We start from the raw sequence: 19,170 nt of genomic DNA, 5'->3' as shown, positions 1-19,170 counted from the left end.
TTGAGGACTCAATTGTAATAAATTGTGTGAATGTTGTCTATTTTGAGGTTTTTTTTTTTTTGTTTCCAATTGGTTTGGTGCACTTTAATTTTGTATGTCTCGATGGCACATTCCATGTCTAGTTATATATCTTTATTCATTGGCTTGTTGGGAGGACGTAATTCGAAGGATATGTATAAGGAGGATGCATGGGGGTGTTCAAATTAATTCTGTATGCCGGCGGGCTTTCGCCACTGCCACGGTGGTGGTTCTACCTTACGTTGATTGTAGTAAACATAAGCCATATATCTTGTCGGGATTGCTGAGTAGTTTATCCACGATTAAAAAATTATTTTAAACGGACATCGATAGATATTTTATAAAATAGACTTAAATTTAAACTACGATTAAAAAATTATTTTAAACGGACATCGATAGATATTTTATAAAATAGACTTAAATTTTAGATTTTGGGTTATAAAATTGACGGTCTAATTCTGTTTTTAAATTTAAGTTAAAAATGTTCATGACTATTCATTTGAGTTAGATTGCATTTTATAAATAAAAGTAAATTTAATTATATCTTTCAATGTCCAGTTAAGTTGATTTTTTATCTAAGTTTTTTTTTTTACGTGGTAAAGGCACATGCAAGAACCACATAAGTCAATCTAACAATATTTGTCTTAAAATAGAAAAAGAATAAAAGGCTAGCAGAAATTCAATTTGTAGACATTTAAATTTGTTGTTTCCCTAATTTGATGACGCAACGGAATTCACAAAAGAGATCGAGTACTTGTTAGTGCACTAATGCGGAATTCACAAAGAGAGTATTTGTTAGCACACTAATCCAAACGAGATAGGTATTTGAATCCACGAGTTCTTCTTATGCACAAGAAGAGAAAGAAACTCTAAAAACTGCTCAAAATATTAGATTACAACCTTTTTTATAAGGCGTAACCCGAAATTTTAATAAATAAGTTGGAAAAATAAAAAGTTCCAAAAATTAGAGAAACTCCTAAAATTGCAAACGGCAGAGTTGAGTTTTGTTCACCCTTCACTTAAGAGGGTGAACATTACCCTCATTCTTATTAGCTGAAATGATGTGGATCCCACCACAAAGTGATGTATGCTTACCATACGCTTTTTGGTAAGCATGGCATCATTTTGTGGTGTAATCCACATTTTTAATCAATAAGAGAGAGGGTAATATTCACTCTATTTTAAGGAGGGTGAACAAAATTGCACTCCAAACGGGAAAGAAAAATAGGACTTTCCCCAAAAGAACCAACTAATAAGGAATTACAGTATAAAAGTTATTAATGAATTAAATTTTTCTAAAATGGCAAAAACACAAATTGAAGGCCTAAACGAATGAATTAAGCTGAAAACACTATCGGCGCTTAGGGTGATGAGTATTGATCGTAGCGCGAAAATAAGTCAATCCACCAGTTTTGGCCTGATCGGAGCTTGTCCAAATTTTGCCAAATTGAGTAATTAAGCATCGTTTGGACTTCCGAGGTTTCGATCGGTCCAATTGATCATGAAATTAGACCTCCATATGTTCTACATCGCTTGGTCTGAAGTTATTTCCGAGGGCATATCCAATCCATGAGAAATTTTTGGGTCTAGGCCGAAATTTCTCCCAATCCACTCACAAACCCTTGTTCGGTCGTGGGTTTGAAAAAAATTTGGGTTTGGATTTTGGGTAATGAGTGAGAAGAGAAAATAAGATAATAATTGGAGATATGGGTAATGAGTGAAGAGGGAGAAATGAGATTAATTATTAAATATAAAGATAATGAGTGGAGAGAGAAATGAAAGTAATGATTAAAAATATAGGTAATGAGTGAATTTGCGTTTAGAAATTTTTTTCCTTTTTTTTTCAGAAATTTTAATAGCAAGAAAGATTTGTAGGGAACCACACAAGAAAAAATGTATTTGGGCCCATTCCGGATCTCACAAAAATCTAGAAAAATATCAATAAATTTTTAAATATTATTTTATGTGGTCATGTAAAAAATCAGCTCCAAGCCTCCAACGGACATCGGTAAGTATTACTTTTGGATTTGTTCTCAGTTCCTTGTGAATCCGTAGAGGCAAAACCGCTCAGTTCCTTGTGAATCCAAAAGTAATACTTACCGATGTCCGTTGGAGTTGATTTTTTTACAGAATTTCATAAAATAATATTAAAAAATTTATGAATATTTTTTTAATTTTTTTTGGAATTTAAAATAGACACAAACACATTTTTTCTTGCGTGTCTCTGTGCAAATCGTTCTTCCGAATAGGAGGGCTCTTGTTTTCCAAACAGAAATGCTATCAGTAATGACCAAAAACCCGATACTCGTCCCGATCCTACGTGTAAAGTAGAGTAATAATTACATTACCAACCAATAATAACAGTACCATATATACAATTCCCCAGAATCTTTAGTTATTCACAGAAAAGACCCTCTAGGTTATTCTGCATTTTTAATTTTTTACCGCAATTTATTCCGCATTTATGTTTACACAGTACCCAGCCCAATTTGGTATCAGAGCCTACAGTACTATTTGTTAATTCAAGTAGCCAGATTATTATTGTTTAGTTAAGATTAAGTAGTATTCTTGATTAGTTTAGTTTTATGATTGAAGAATTCTTAAAAGCCCTTAGTCCTAGTTTAAGTGAAATCAGATCTCAACAGTCCAGACAGTACCATCAGATTAAAACAGGTTTTCAGTTAATAGAACAGCTCAGTTGTGGCTTAGATAAGAAAATCAGCTTAGAATTTAAAAAGAATATAATAACCAGAAATCAGTTTGAAGAGTTTTCGAAAAAATCTCTTGACCAAACTACCCAGATTTTAGAAAAAATTAGTAGATCAAAGATTCACGAGAAATTAGAAAATTTAGATTACTTTAAGGATTTACATTCAGAAATACTAAAAAGAATAAATAAATTAGAAGAAAAACAGCTAGTTATATCAGGAAAATTGCCTTGCAAGCAGGATATAATAGATTTAACCAGTAAATTAGATACTACTCAGCCAAAAGATATTGAGACAGAAATCAGAAATTTAGTTAAAGACCTTAGAGTTGAAGTAGATAGAATAAAACAGAACTCAGTTGAAATCAGAAGAGAAATTGACGAGAAACTCCAGAAGATGGAGATTCTTTTGGAAGAAGTAAAGAAATTATCAAATGGAGAATAGTCTTGATAGTTTATTTTATAGAATAGCATTAGAAAATTCAGGAAAGATTCAACCAGATCCTATCGGATTATCTAGTTTCAAACCAACAGGAAAAACAGATGAAGTTGTCATTAAGCAAAATAATACTATCATAGAACTTCTAATTAGTCTTAGTCATAGACTAGCAGAGACATCAGAAAAGATAGATCAGTTATCTACTAGAATAGATAAGCTTCAAGAAGAAAAAGCTTTAGAGGCTTTAACCTCTAAAATAAACCAGATCAGTATCTCGTCCTCAACCGGACACTTAGAACCCAGAAAATTCAGTAAAACCTTACAAAACAATACCTTTTATTACAATATATTTGGTACCCCAGATCCAAACAAAGGAAAGAAACTAGAAGTTTCTCAATCCTCAGAAACTCAATAATGGCATCTAGCAGTAAGACCAAGGTCAGTGGAATTCCTTTATTTAACAGAGTATTTGGAAAACAGCCAATAGAAGAAAATAGAATTGAAGGAATCTTAGATCCAGAGATGCAATTAGAAAGATTTAGAAATCACAGTTTAGAAATTTTAGATCCAGAGGTTTTATACAAATCACAAAATTTCTTCAACAGAGGGGTTAGAACTTACACCAGTTACCAAGAAAAGCCAATCAGCGTGGTAACAGAAGATCAGACAGAAGTCTTAGAAATAATTACCCAGGAGAGCTTCAACAAGCTCAAAAGGTTAAGATTAGGTCTTATACACCTAGGATTAATTACCATAGGAATCAAGGGATTAGCTAGACAAGATCTAGGAACCAAAGTATTGGTCATGATCTTTGACAATAGATTTACAAATCAAGAGCAAGCATTGATAGGAAGCATGGAATTAGACATGAACAACAACTGCCAGATTGTTTACTGCACACCAGGTTTCCAGGTAACCTTAGATGAATTTTACCAGCATATAAGAATAGGAATTAAAACAAAAGGATATCATATGATCCCTAATGCTCAGAACCTTTTAGCATGCGTAAGTTTTATAGGAAAATTGAGTAACCACAGTAGCACCAAATACAAGCTTAGAACAGATCAATATTTGAAAGCTTTAGGAACTAGAGGAATTCAGGTAATAGAAGCCAAAAAACGAGACTAAGAAATGTTAGCCGGACTTGAATGGAAAGTCACGAATTTAGTTCCAAAAACACAGCTTAAACCCAGTAATAATAGTTTTTATACCACTAGTTCAGGAGAAGTTAATCTCAGATTCAGCGATTATACTTCTGTAGGTAGACATTCAGATGTTAGCAGTTCTATTCAATCGGAAATAGAAACAGAACACATCTATATGGCATACGAACAGCCTCAGTTTACTTTTGATCAGTTATTTAAATTTAGTGAATCTGACATAATCAGGTTAAAGGAACTCCTAGAAACAATTTATAGACCAGATTTAGATTATTATGATTACCAGATCCTAGAAGGATATTATACTCAAAAACTTGAGTACGAACATCCAGAAATAGAAGATAGTTTTCAAAGACAATATTTAATAGAAAATAATATATTTGTCTTAGAAGAAGAATTTTTAGAATATGACACCAGCAGGGAAAACAATCTCTCAGTCGAAGATATGTTTTGCCACTCAGACCCTAGATCTAAATATTATCAACCACCAGTTAAAAACACAGAAAGTCATATGGTAGAAGTTAAGATGGAAACATACGATAGTACTCCACCAGTACTCCCAAATCAGGTATATGAAATGGGAAACATTCCAATTAGCAGATCCAGAATTGAGCCATCAGCTCAAGAACTAGAATTTAGAACCTATGGGAAAAGATTACTAGCAGATAGAAATATAACCCTTATGGCACAAGCAGGCACGGGATTGATGCTAGACATTGCAGCATTTGATCCTCAGTTTCACAAAGCAGTAATAGACAGATGGGAACAAGCCCTAGTTAGAAAACTTTTAGAAATGACCAATTGGCACTCTTCAGCAGAGATGTGGTCGTATTGCGAATCATTTCTAGGAGAAACAGCGAAAGGAATTGTAGAGGCATACAAAAGAGATTTTGAAATTCAATATGCGGCTTTAATAGCCCAAGGACCAAATGTCTACAATTTCACCAGTTTAGTTAAAACCCTAATTATAGGAGCGGATCCTAATAGAGGAAACACCACCTACCAGAATGTAGCTATAAGACAGTTAGAACAGCTTAAGTTACATAAATGGAAATATATAGTCAGTTTTTGCAATGACTTTATAGCCCTTGCATCCCAGACAGGCAGAGCACTAGATCCAGAAATCAGTGATAAATTCTTCAGAAAACTTCCAGGCCCATTAGGAGAAGAAATATGGGAAAAATGGAAAGTTACTAATGGAGATGAAAATCAACATTTAGGTATAGGTCCTAGAATTCAGTTTGTTTTTACAGTCTTAAGAGACAAGTGTACAACACTTGAAATCCAGAAAGGCATAAAGAAAAATAAGTTAAATTTTTGTAGCCAAGTCATATATACTCCACAACAGTATGGATATGACAAAGATAAAAGAAAGAAAAAGAAAAATAAATTTTATAAATATCAGAAGAAAGCCAGTAAATACCATAAGAAAATAGCACAGACAGGAAAATATAATTATAAATACCAGAAACATGGTTATTATCCCAGAAAGAGATATAGGAAAAGTCAATCCTACGAACAAGCATCCAGTAAAAGACAGTTTAAACCCAGGCCTAAGAAACATTTTAGGAGGAAAGTTCAGACGACTCAGAACAGAAAATGTAAATGCTTTATATGCGACTCAGAAGATCATTTAGCCAATAAATGCCCTAATAAAGGGAAAAATCAGAGAAGTGCAGAAAAGGCCAATCTTATGGCAGAATTAGGAGATTTTGATAATATAGAGTTTATAGAAATAAAACTAGAAGATAGTGATACTGAATCAATATATAGCTTGATCAGTACAGAACCAGAAGAGATAAATTTCTTAGAAGAAAGTGATAGTTACAGTAGTAGTTCAGAAGATGAGCTTCCCAGTTATCTACCAGAATATACTTTTATGATTAAAAGTAGTACAGAATGTATACACCAGTGGCAGCATAATATAGGCCAAGACAGTGAACCTTGCTCAGAATGCAATGGTTATCCTTTCAGATTATTTAGAAGTGTCTGTGAACATTGTAAGAAAAATGTTTGCAAATTTTGTCTCAAGAAAAACTATCAGATAGATAGAGATTTGATAGATTTAAGTGGTAGCATACAGCAACCAGTGTTAAATCAGAATTCTAAATTAGCACTTCAGGAAGCCAAGCTAGAAGCAGCCACAGTCAAGTTAGATTTAGATAGAACCAAATTTCAGTTTGAAAAACAGGTAGATGAACTAGAAAAGAAAATAGAAATTTTATCCATAGAAATAGAAACATATAGAATAGAAAACAGCAGATTAAGAAATCAGTTACATGAGAAAAACCAGCCCTTCAAATCAGTTGAAGTATTAGAAGACCACTGCAACATTGTTGAATCGGTTAACAGAATAGGAGAAAATAGTCTTATAGAGATAAATTGTGAGATCTTATTACCAGCTAAAGGAAAGAATCCAGGTAAAATCATAGAAACCAAAGCTATGGTAGATACAGGAGCCAGTAAGAGTCACATTAGCCGTGATCTTATACCAATAGAATATTTTACTAAACCAGGTTATATAGCTCGCGCAGATCTTATGAATAATACCAGTATTATTTACGATACATGCCTTATGAATAGCAGCATTAGATTTACCAACAGACTTCAACAGCAGCATACATACCCATTACCCATGGTATGGATAGGCGATATTAATCACAGCTATAAGTTTATCTTAGGATTAAACTTTATAGACAGTATGAATGGAAGCATCACATTTAGCAAACACTTTGTGACATTTCACAAACGTAGTTTACAGGTAGAAACACTTCATGCCCAGAATATAGAATCAGAGTTGTCAGCGAAGCGTGGTGGAACCATAGATAAAACAGAAAAAATAGCAGAAGAAAATAGGATAGTAAAAGAGAAAATAGCAGAAAAGTTAAGAGAAATACCATCTCCAGACACACAGTTAGATTCATATAAAGAAACCATAGATGACATCGTTGAAACAGAATTAGAATGGTTAATGGAAGAACAGCTAGAAGAACAGTTAATCCAGATAGACTATGATATAATAGATTTTTGTCAAATAGAACATTCTTTGTCAGTTCTTGATCGCAAAAAGAGAAAAAGAACAGATAAAGATCTGTTAGATGAATTAATCAGATTAGCAGAAAAAACCCAGATATTAGGAGAAAATTCAATTAAACATTGGAATAAAACCAAGACCTTAGCACATCTAGAAATCATAAACCCAGATTTTAAGATCAGTACTCAGAAAATAGCATACAGTCCTTTAGACATAGAAGAATTTGAAAAACAGATTAAAGAACTACTAGATCTTAAGGTAATAACAGAAAGTACCAGTCCTCACAGAAGTGCAGCCTTTATGGTAAGAAATCATGCAGAAATTAAGAGAGGAAAGGCGCGAATGGTCATAAACTACAAACGCCTTAATGATAATATTCAGATAGATAGTTATGATATACCCAGCAAAGAACAGCTTATTAATAGCATTCAAGATGCAATAATTTTTAGTAAATTTGATTGTAAATCAGGATTTTGGCAGATCATGATAGATCAGACCAGCAGACCATGGACAGCATTCACATGTCCTCAAGGATGTTATGAATGGATAGTCATGCCCTTTGGCTTAAAAACAGCCCCTAGTATTTTTCAAAGAAAAATGGATAGTATATTTAAAAATTACAATTCTTTTATTCTTGTTTATATTGATGATATTCTTGTTTTCAGTAAGACACAAGATGAACATTATAGGCATCTTAGAATTGTTTTTCAATTATTCTTAGATAATGGTTTAATCATTAGTAAAAAGAAAATGGAATTAAATAAAGAATATATAGAATATTTAGGAGTAAGAATAGGAAAAGGAAAGATCCAGTTACAACCACACATTGCACAGAAGATATTAGAATTTCCTGATAAAATAGAAGATAAGAAAAAACTCCAGTCATTCTTAGGAACCTTGAATTATGCTAGACCCTATATAAAGGATCTTAGCAAAATCATAGGGCCTTTGTACAGTAAAACGACCCCAACGGGCCAAAAGTACTTCAACCAGCAAGATGTTGATCTTGTCAGAAAAATTAAAGAGATCTGTAGAAATCTACCAGAACTAGATTTACCATTAGAATCTGATTACATAGTAATAGAGGTAGATGCCAGTGAAAAGGGATGGGGAGCAATACTCCTCAGTAAACCTACTAAGTATTCAGCAAAATCAACAGAAAAGATTTGTAAATACTCTAGCGGAAAATATAAAGAAAAAGGAAATTTAGCCAGCATAGATTGTGAAATATTAGGAGTTATTAACGCCATTAATAGCTTCAAGTTATGGCTATTCAAACCTTTTACAGTCAGAACAGATTGTGAAGCAATTGTTAAATTTCATAAGCTTCTCAATGAGAAAAAGATTAGTACTCGTAGATGGCTTAACTTTGTAGATACAATAACAGGGAACGGATATACAGTAGAATTTGAACATATTAAAGGAAAAGAAAACACTTTAGCAGATTACTTATCTAGGGAAATAAGGACTAATATTTCTGATTTTTCAGATGGCATCTTCCAGCAGTATAACCAGTTCAACCAGAATAGATCAGAAGTTTTTAACTTTTGGGAATGTAACTCTCAGAGTTTTCTCTGAACAATCCAGATCTAAATTCAGGTACCTCATCCACAATATCAGTGAGGAACAGAAGTGTCTTTTAGATAATCTCTGGGACTCTCACAAAGATGTTCCTAGATTTTTAGGTTGTCTAAACGCTTTAAACATTTTCTTTAATCAACAAAATGGGTCAAACCCAACAAAAAGATTTTCATTTTATTGTGTAGCTATAGGCCGTGTTCCAGGAATTTATTCCTATTGGCCAGAAGTTTTAAAACAGATTGACGGAATCCCTTCCTCAACATGGAAAGGTTTTCATACTTTCTCTGAAGCAAATCAATGGGCAAATCGCACCATTGGAAATAATTTTTATATTTCAGAATCTTCCAGAAGGATAAATACTCAAGCAGCCCTTGAGATTGCAGGTTTTGAAAATAACCAGGTCTTCAACCAACCACCTTCTAACCAGCCATTTGCTCAGCAAATAAGATTTTGCAGTCATTGCGAAACAATGACTAGAAATTTTAGACTTTTAAATAAGAAAAACCAAGATTTTGAGCAAACCAATCAACAGTTGATCAATAACCAGAGAAGGCTTGAAGAAGAAATAGCAACTCTCAAAAAGAAGTTGTTAGAATCAGAGAAGGAGCTCAAGAAGACTAGAAGCCCTTTTACCCCACTGGTAAAAGTGAGAAAGCAGTCTTCCCCACTGGAAGATGAAGAAAAGAGTGAGTGGAGTAAGGAACATGATCCAATTGAGCTTTTACAACCAAAAGCATTTACTTTTCTTTCAAAATTCCCTCCAGATGTTATCAACCATATTCAGCATTTAGCCAGACAAGAAAGAGCTCATTTCCAAGAATTCCTATTCTCAGAGCTAATCAAGATCAACCAGAATGAAGGATGTATTCCGGGTCTCACGATTTCCTGGAAAACCCTTTATTTACAAGAAAAAGATGTTGTTCCATGCCCAGAGATCAAACCAACTTGCATTCAAATACCATTGGAAAGGATGACCTGTACTTGTCAACTCATTTACAGCATTCCCATGGCCAACATAGACATGAAGAATTTCAAACCCTTTTATCTTAAATTCAAGGATAAAATGGTAGAAATTACAGAAGCAACTCTTTTGGATTTTGGATATATTCAACAAATTATATTCCATGACCCAGAAGATACTAACAGATTTGGAAGAAAGATTGCAGCTTGTGTTCTTAATTCCATGGCAGAACAGGGTACAGCAGTAGAAGCGGTAGTGGAATCAAAACTTCCAGAATGGACGTCTACAGGACAACTCATTCCAGCCTACCACAACATCCATATCAACACCAATCCAGCCAATACAATCCTCAGACGCATTTATCATTGCGAAAATGATGCCCCATGGATTTGCGAGGCAAATTCAATAAGAAAACAGATCAGACATGCTATTGCCTTCTCCATAGCAGAAGGATTCCATTATGACAGTCTATATGACTACGGAAAGGCACCATTAATATGTGAAGACCTATTTCAAAAAATTAGGTCCAACGATCACATTCCAGAATTAAAATTTCATTTTGAAACAGGACATGATAAATTAGTCAGGTATTACTTGGAGCAGAAAGACCAGCAAAGAGCCATGACAACAAATGAAGATCCATCTATTCCATCTAATAATGAAGAAGAAGAAGATTATGATTTCGATGATGAAGCCATCCATAATCTCAACAATACTATGGAAGGATAAGAAGATAGGTATCCACCATGATAGACAGCAACCCTGTCATCACATGGGACGATACTTTATGTAAATTGGAAGTATTTGCCGAAAGCAAAAATTACTTTCACTATTCCAACCACACTCCACCAGCCAGACAGCTTTTACTGTTTCAACTACTTTTCACCAAGCCAGACATAAACAGTTCAGCTACTTTTGGTCACTAGTCTTTGTAATAATAGAAGGACGGTCTTCTTTTTCAAAAAGAAAGTTGAAAGATGTGTCGATGCGGGCCAGCGATCACGCGGCATCTACTATTCTCTTTGAAAAACCGGATCACTTTTCTTATTAGGTTGCCAGTCATGTAACTCTAGGATGGTCTATAAATAGAGTCGAGTCTTTCATTTGTAAACACGACTCTCCTAGTACTTGAACACTTGCTATCTGTAAGCATTTGTTGCAATTAGGTCGAGTCAATTCTCAGCAATTGAGCCTTTGTAATCAGCAGTTTGCAGTAATATTGTAAGTTTTCAGTTCTCTATTGTTCTCTAGGGACTCCCGAAAGGGAACACCCCTATGATTATAAACAACATGTATACTGTATAAATTATATGCTTGTATTACCCAAAGATTTTTAATCCAGTTTTCTTATCATGATACCTTAAAATTTAAAATTTTTAAGGAGTAATGACTTCAGGCCTTTAAACCGTAAAGCCTTCTTGAGTCTTGTACCCGTTTAGCCCAGGGAGGCGTTGAGGGAGTAGTATTCGGAGGTAGGTTAAGAAGGAAAATAAGAAATTTCTCTAAACAAAATTTTTGACACATAAGGAAAAAATGATAATGAAAAGAAAGATTAATCAATGGGTAATATGATATATAATTTTAACAGTATTCAAGTTATTTTAAACAGTTCATCTGGATCATATGGTGGTAAGTACCGAGTAGGATTTACAAATATTTGATCACAAACCTTTACATACATGAACAAGAAAGAACTTATTTTAATTCATATTCATAGATTAAGAGAAGAAATATATTTCCAGAATTTCTTAATAGGTACACTTTTAAAGACACCCATATATATTCACAGACCTAGATATAGCACCACTCTTACCAGATTTATAAGAAAAGAACAGGATAAACTTAAAGAATTAGAAAATCAGCTAGCAGAAGCAAAACTCCAGTATCACAGAGCAAAACCATTCCAGAATTAGAACTAAACCATAATAGTTTAAAGTTAAAGGTATAAAGTGTAATTAATTAGATTTGTCTCTACCAGAATCCCTGCCAGTGTCTCTACTCATAGCAGAATTGTTTTCCAAACCTACAACAGAACAAGGGAACGACTCGGAAAGAAGGAAAGAAACACAGAAAAAAGCAACCCTTCTCTCTCTCTCTCTCTCCCATACGTAGCCGAAAACGACGATGCTCTCTCTCTCTCTCCCCTCGTCGGCTAGGTAATCCCTCTCTTTCTCTGTGCATTGTTTTCCTCCCTTTACTATGCTTGTATGCGTTACTTGTCATTGCTCTTAACTAGTATTAAGGCTGAGTTTGGGCGAAACCGAAACCGAAAATTTGTCTATCCTTGCACTTGCTGTGGGTTTCCCATTGATGAGAGCGCGGTGAATGTATATGCTTCGAATCCTAGGGCTTACTCCACGGCTGATGTGCCGATTTGCTTATCGTTGTCGAGCACAGCCCCTGTCATCCTGATCATCCTCTCCTACTCCGTAATCAAGTCGAGTACTACACCTGCGGTGGGCCGTGTCGCCAAGAACAGCTAGGTTTTGCCTACCGTTGTTCCGACTTTTTTGAAACCTTTTATCGAAGGCAAGGACCAGATGATCCCCTTGAGACAACCTCATCCTTTTGACTTGCTGGGAGAGTGCTAAGAAGGAGAATTCTCCTCCGTTTCTTTGTCCCTGCCGGGGGTGTGGGCTCACTTTCGCTTTCAGGGATTTGACCAACCAAAAGTTAAATAAAAAACCACTGAACTTCTATAACCACAGTATCTACGAGAAATTAATTTAGTCCAAACTCGGCGCTGTGACGAGAAAGATGGTTTTATTGTGAATTCTTCTTTGAGGAAATTTTTAACTATTCATCATAAAAGTTGCTCAGAAAAGTTTAGGTAGTTGTTTTGATGTTTGAATCTCTTAAGTACTTGTTTGGATGGTTTTGAATGTTTCCCAAGTTACCCGTAACCAATTTTTATAATTATTCTCTCTCTTTAAAGGCATGTCGCTCTGTGTACAGTGTGGAGTAAACCAGATAGAGTGTAAGAAAGTAGAAGGAAATCTGCAATGGCTTTGAACTCAAGCCCTTCGAATCAAATTGAAGCCATTAGCTCATTCCCCGATCAATCCGAGTTAGATCGTTTCGCTGCAGTTGCCAACAAGGCCGCCGATGCAGCCGGGGTAGCAATTCGCAAGTACTTCCGAAAACCCTTCGACATTATCGATAAGGAGGACTCGAGTAAGTTTCAGATTTTTCAGAGGAATTTTTGTTTTGTTATTTTTGTTTTAGATATAGGGGACAGAGCCATGGTTTTTGGATGGTGGAGAGGCAAAAACAACCTAGAACAATGTGGTTTGTTTCCTATTTGATAATTAAGGAAAATAATAAATCTAAATGCTAATTCCAAAGTATTATTAAAACCTAGGGTTTCGCTAGGTCGCAAGTGCAACTTTTCTTAGCCACGTCACCTAAGACCCAACTATTTCAAACGGCTGTGAGAGGGGTTGCCGGGATTAGTCTGAGATGCACATATGTTGGTGTGGGATACCTTGCATTACAAAAAATTTATATATATACATGTTGCAGATTTTTATTTTTGATCTAACGATTGAACATGGAACTTTTTCATATTTTGAAGACTAGGAATTGTAGCACTGGTTGTATTGAAAAATGTGCGTATCAATATATATGCGGTTTCTTCACAATCTTAGTTAGTGGAGATACTCAATCTACTGTGACTTGCTGCAGTTTGTGTTTTAGTAGAGTCAAAATAGTAAAACAAAGCTAGTGCAGTTTATATGATGACTCCACTTGTGTCCAAGTCGGTCTGCCCTGGTCGATGTATCTTTACTTGTCTTACTAATATTTAGTGAAAAATGCTTCTGAATTGATTTCATCTTCATTTTGGTTTAGCTGCTGTTACGATTGCTGATCGAGAGACGGAGGAAGCAATGGTTTCGGTTATACAAGAGTGCTTTCCTTCCCATGCAATGTAGCTGAGATGAATGACATGGCTTGTTTTCACTCTAAGGCTGTGTAATTCTACTGTTTTTGGTATTTTAGCTGCCATGAGAATTATATTAAAGGACAATTTGTCCCCTAATGAGAAATGTTGGAAAGTTTTCATAATATTATGCAATGTGCACCCTTAGACAAATGTCGTAGTCGCTGGAGCCGCCGCATAACGTGCAATTGTGAGACCATGCCTGTCAAAGGGGCCACATTGCTATGAATTCATTTAGGGGCTAGTTGTTCCATTTATTCTTTTAGGGTGCAAATCCTTTTTTCGTAGTCTTCCATGGGGAAGGTATCAAAAAACCTTATTTTTTTCCTCTTGCTGAAAATAAACATAATGGAAATTGCAGTCTCGGAGAGGAGGGTGGTTGGAGGTGTAAAGAAGAATTTGCCGACTATGTTTGGGTTTTAGATCCTATTGATGGAACAGAAAGTTTTATTACGGGTATTTCCTCATCTTATTTCTTCTGCACTTGTATATATTTCTTGGTTCGAACTCTGAAATATCTAATTTGTGTGGTTTTTGCTCATGTTGTGTTCCAGGAAAACCTTTGTTTGGCACTCTCATCGCTTTGCTTCACAAAGGAAAACCGGTAAGACTTACGCACCATTTGATTGAAAAGTATGTGGTAGCTATGCTCCTCCACTGCCCCCCTGCAATTATGTGAGCAATTGCATTTAGGTTTGGGTTCCATGTGAAAGAGGGGTGTTGAGGTATTGCTCTACGAGCATAGATTAACTTCTCCTTATTCTCAGCAGGAAATAGGGGAATAATTTGCTTTATTGGCGCATAAGATGCGATTTCAATATTCAAATGCGTACAATTTATCAATTGAACTGTTTAGATTGAGTCAGTTTTGTCAGGTTCAAACAAGTTGGATGAGATCCTTTTAATTGTGTCTTTTTGCAATAAATTTGGCACTAATGCATCCGGTTTATGTACATTCACAAGCAATTTCGTAACTGCCAATTCCGTTGGGCTCTCCTGGGGAGAATAAAGAGAGCAGCATTCATTTTCTTACTGAAAACAAAGTACATTAGTTGGTTCTGATTCTCAATGGAAATTGCGGACTCAGTCTAGGTGGATGCTGGCTCAATTTTGACGTAAAGTTTTATTATTATGCTTATTCTTTGTTGTTTCCAGGTTTTGGGAATAGTTGATCAACCTATTTTAAGAGAAAGATGGATTGGGATTAGTGGAAAAAGAACCGTGATGAACGGTCAAGAAGTCTCCACACGCAGCTGTTCAAAGCTTTCACAAGCATATTTGTATGTGTTGTATATATGTTGATTGTTTTGGACCAAATAAACAAACAAAAGGAAAAAAGTTAGGTGCTAGAAGCAAAACCTTTTATCTATGTTACAAGTTTGCCCTTTGTTTTTTTCTATTTTCACGAGTGTCTATTTAGTTCTTACTAGTAGTAGGTCTATATTTTGTCTCCTTATCTTTGTTCTTTTCTGGTTTTAGGTATACGACAAGCCCACACCATTTCAGCGAAGATGCTGAAGTTGCATTTGCAAGAGTTGGCTTTAAGGTTTGACCATTTCTAGTTTTTTTTTTTACATTGCAAGATAATGTGAATGCTATAATAGGTGCTTCAAGCCTTCAATAATCTCTTGGCTAAATTTATGTTTTGTGGTATGTTTTGTCAAAGTACTATAATATCCATGCCAAAATGAACCGGGGTCCGGGTCCGTGCCAATCTTTCAAGATTCCCCCCCCCCCCCCCCCCCCTTCCTTTTATTGATTCTATAGATTGTCCTGCCACTCTTGATTTGTTAGATCTATGTTTTGTTGGGTTTTGTCCTCAAATCTATTTTCTAGTAGGGAGTTAAAAAGATTCTTATGGAAGGTATTATGGGTGCGTTTGCAACATTTAACATGCTAGGTTACTTCAAGATATTAACTTTTGAGTTGTGAACCAATTATTTCCTTAGGAAGAGAGGGTGTGTACAATCAAAACAAAGATCATACATGTTTCTCACGTATTCAAATTCAATAAGTTAATAGCTATTCCTTACTGTATCCGGTATGGTAATGAAGTTTTGCATCCTAGACTGTACTTCATTTATATTTTCATTTGTTGTTGTTGCATATGACAGTTTCTCTATGAGAAGTGGTAGTTTTTTGTGTTCAGATGTGATTATTTGTTGAGACTGCGCCCTAGGTTGATACATGGGAATCCTATTTTGACGTAAAAACAACTTTTGGTCTATTTGTTGCTAATCTTTTCCCCCTGTATTTCATGGTTGCAGGTGAAAGCGCAGCTATACGGTTGCGACTGCTACGCTTATGCGCTTCTTGCCTTGGGTTGTGTGGATATCGTGATGGATTTTGGCCTGGAGGTGAGCTTACTCTTGTTTCTTCTTTGTATGAGATTTACTGCTGGTCACAGTCAACTGTGGGTACTGTGGGAAACCCTGCTCCATATGGAGTATTTCAGGAAAAATATTATGGCAGGATTTGCTAGAGGAAAATAAATTTATTAGGGGGAATTCTCTAGTTTGAATTTCTATGAGGACTTATGTGTGCAGATATTCTACACAAATGGATTTATATGAACCTAGAACATACAAAGGGCCCCTAGTTGTAAAAACCATTCCCCGAAGATTATATAGTAAATGGGCTTTCTTACAAAATAATGGGTAACTGATAACTGTTGGATACCTTGCATGAAATGCCTTCCTAATAATACAATATTTTGCTTGGACACAGTAGCACTGAAGATGATGGACTGCAAGTCCTCATCCAGACGTAGCACTCCAAACTGTGGACTACTCAACCTCTTACACAGTGGAGTCTTTACACCTGTTGCTAGCTGCTACCAAGAGTAAAAGGGGCACCATTAGTATTCATTGCCGAGGACTCATAGAACATTCAGGGTTTGTCTAACAACAATTTTATCTTTGGTATACACTGCTCAGAAGTTGAGGAATTGAGGAGTTCCACGTCTTTCTGTCCCGTCTTCCCATCCCAGAAACTAGTTATGAACGCCCAAAGGGGGCAAGCTCGGGCAAAACTACTAAAATGGGATCCAACAATTTATTCTTTTTCATTAGGTTAATTAGGCTCGTGACTGACTGATCCGCTTTGAAATACAGGCTTATATTTGGCTTTCTTCATTTTATTCTATATCTATCTTGCCTCCAAAGAGCTTGCTTGTGGAACCCTTTGTTTGATACTTTAATGGGGGTATTCTTGTACAGCTTGGCCCTTTCCCTGGCGTACTGCCATCGAATCTACTAGTGCATCCAAGCAATTGGTATCTGATTGAAACATAGAAAGCATAGATTTGAGTCACCTCCTTGCTGAAAGCACAAATGGAATGGTCGATCATTCATGGTTTTAAGTTTTTAAGACCTCACTAATCAGCCTTACACTTTTGAGTTCATAATGAATGAAATTAACCCCCAGAAGAATAGGAAAGATGCATCCCTTTTTCTAAACCATGGGGAGCCCCGCTTAGTTTATCGGACAAATTGAGGGTCCAACCAAGCGCTTGCGCGAAGGAATAAGCGAATCATTTTATTTCCAGAGGGAACCATTTAGAGAGATGGAAATTCTGTGTTGCATCTTGACAGTACCTTAATGGTGGAGCTTTTGTGATGCTGACTTGAAAACCTTACTTCTACATCTTTATACTAGGTGCTTTATATTTTCCCGTAAAACATTCAGTTATGTGCTGTATGAGCTTTTGACTTATGAATTAATGAGGTAGCGCTTTTTCCTTCAGCCGTTTGATTTTCTTGCATTGATACCGGTGGTAGAAGGTGCCGGTGGAGTTATCGCTGATTGGAAAGGACATCAACTTCAATGGGATCCTACTTCACATTCATGTCCAACACGTATGATTATTTTTAACTCTCTATCTTGTTTGAGTTGTGTGTCTGGTGACATTCTGGTAAAACCATGTTGATAACAATACAGCTTTAAGCCGTGCCTTACCTGTGTTTCTTGTTTCAGCCGAAGGTTTTACTGTATTGGCAGCTGGAGATAAAGAGCTTCACCAACAAGCTGTGGATTCATTACAGTGGACATAGAAGTTTGCATTTTCATTGAAGCAGTTTAGATAGAATTGTTCAACTTCTAAATGGCTTTAGGCTTAACATTTTAGAATCACTCTGGTCTTTGGAAACCAGATACTGATAGTAGATGGACTAACAATAAGTTTAACTGTCCAAAGTGAATGTCAAGACATGATGTGGGCTGTTGGATCAAATGGAGGACGGCGTGGCAGTGTATAGAGTGAGGTCTGGTGGATTATGGAGCAGGACAGTAGTTATAGGAGCTTGTCCCCTAGTTGCTTTGATGAAATTTTGATCGAAAGTAATGGTCATAGAGTCCATGTAAAAATTGATTCGATTCTGCATTTTATATGATTTAAATATAGTACTGTCGCGTTATTCATGAGTTTTGTATATGATGGTTCTGGTGTGAATCATATTTTGTCGAAAGTATGCCTTTGATGTAGACATGGCTAGAGACATGGAGGATTATCTTCTGCAATAGTAGATTCATCAAATCCTCCAAATCGGTGGGTTTTACCTGTGAAGTTTACATTCTTGTGGCAGAAAGAAAGTTTGCAACTATGGTCATTTTGCAGTTCATCTTTTTCAGCCAGACCTGGATGAATGAAGTGTTCAAGAAAGTTCGTGAAATTGGCGCCGTCAGTGCCTCGTTTGACGACGATAATTGCCTCGTTTGACGATAATTGCGTGCGAAATTAATGATTTTTTTGGAACTTGGGGAATGGAAGAGAGTAATCATTTTTTCTCTTCCTCCTTGCTTGATTTCCTTCAACATTTGTTTCTCTTTCATATAATCAAACGAAGAAAAATATAACATTCTCCCTACGACTTCTCTCTTATTTTTCCATCCTTAATAAGCATATTGACACACTCCCTGCTTCCACAATAATTCCATTTTCCCATTTGAAAAACTACTTTTGATTGGGATGAGTTCCATTTGGGTCTGACAAATGATAGGTACACTTTTTCTTCTTTTTTTTCGATGCTCGGATGAGTAAGTTTATGTACACTTCAACTAATTCCCTCTCTAGTTTGATCAAAGGTAGGCCATCTACGCTGAGACTAAGAAATTCACATGAAATTACTTTCTTGCGGCCTAGCGCTAAGAATCAAATTCTGGTCAATTGTGCGAGGAGTAAATCCACCAACTAATAATATATATTTTTTGTCGCATAGAATCATTTAAACAATGATGTGGACCCACCATTACCTATGAGATACTTGCAAAAAAAAAAAATCATTACATATGAGATAGGATGTAAGAATATAGATGTAAAAGTGAATATCTAG

The 19,170-nt window shown here is 35.7% G+C and overlaps 1 protein-coding gene across 2 annotated transcripts; it reads left to right on the top strand.

Moving 5' to 3' along the window:
• Nucleotides 1-11,928: 11,928 nt before the first annotated feature.
• Nucleotides 11,929-18,259, top strand: LOC131325178 (bifunctional phosphatase IMPL2, chloroplastic-like). Of its 2 annotated transcripts, XM_058357284.1 has the most exons (10): nt 11,931-12,056; nt 12,856-13,074; nt 13,750-13,828; nt 14,202-14,296; nt 14,395-14,444; nt 14,996-15,120; nt 15,320-15,386; nt 16,108-16,197; nt 17,586-17,697; nt 17,816-18,259. In XM_058357284.1, exons 2-10 carry the CDS (start codon nt 12,903-12,905, stop codon nt 17,890-17,892), a joined length of 867 nt encoding a protein of 288 aa, XP_058213267.1. In that variant the 5' UTR covers nt 11,931-12,056; nt 12,856-12,902; the 3' UTR covers nt 17,893-18,259. The 2 variants fall into 2 exon arrangements, with proteins under 2 accessions (XP_058213269.1, XP_058213267.1); XM_058357286.1 differs by lacking the exon at nt 17,586-17,697 and having other exon boundaries at nt 11,929-12,056.
• The last annotated feature ends 911 nt before the right edge of the window (nt 18,260-19,170 follow it).

This window comes from Rhododendron vialii, chromosome 5a, assembly GCF_030253575.1.
Source record: "Rhododendron vialii isolate Sample 1 chromosome 5a, ASM3025357v1".
NCBI lineage: Eukaryota > Viridiplantae > Streptophyta > Magnoliopsida > Ericales > Ericaceae > Rhododendron > Rhododendron vialii.
Note: the sequence above shows the minus strand (reverse complement) of the source record. Positions and strands in the feature narration are given on the sequence as shown.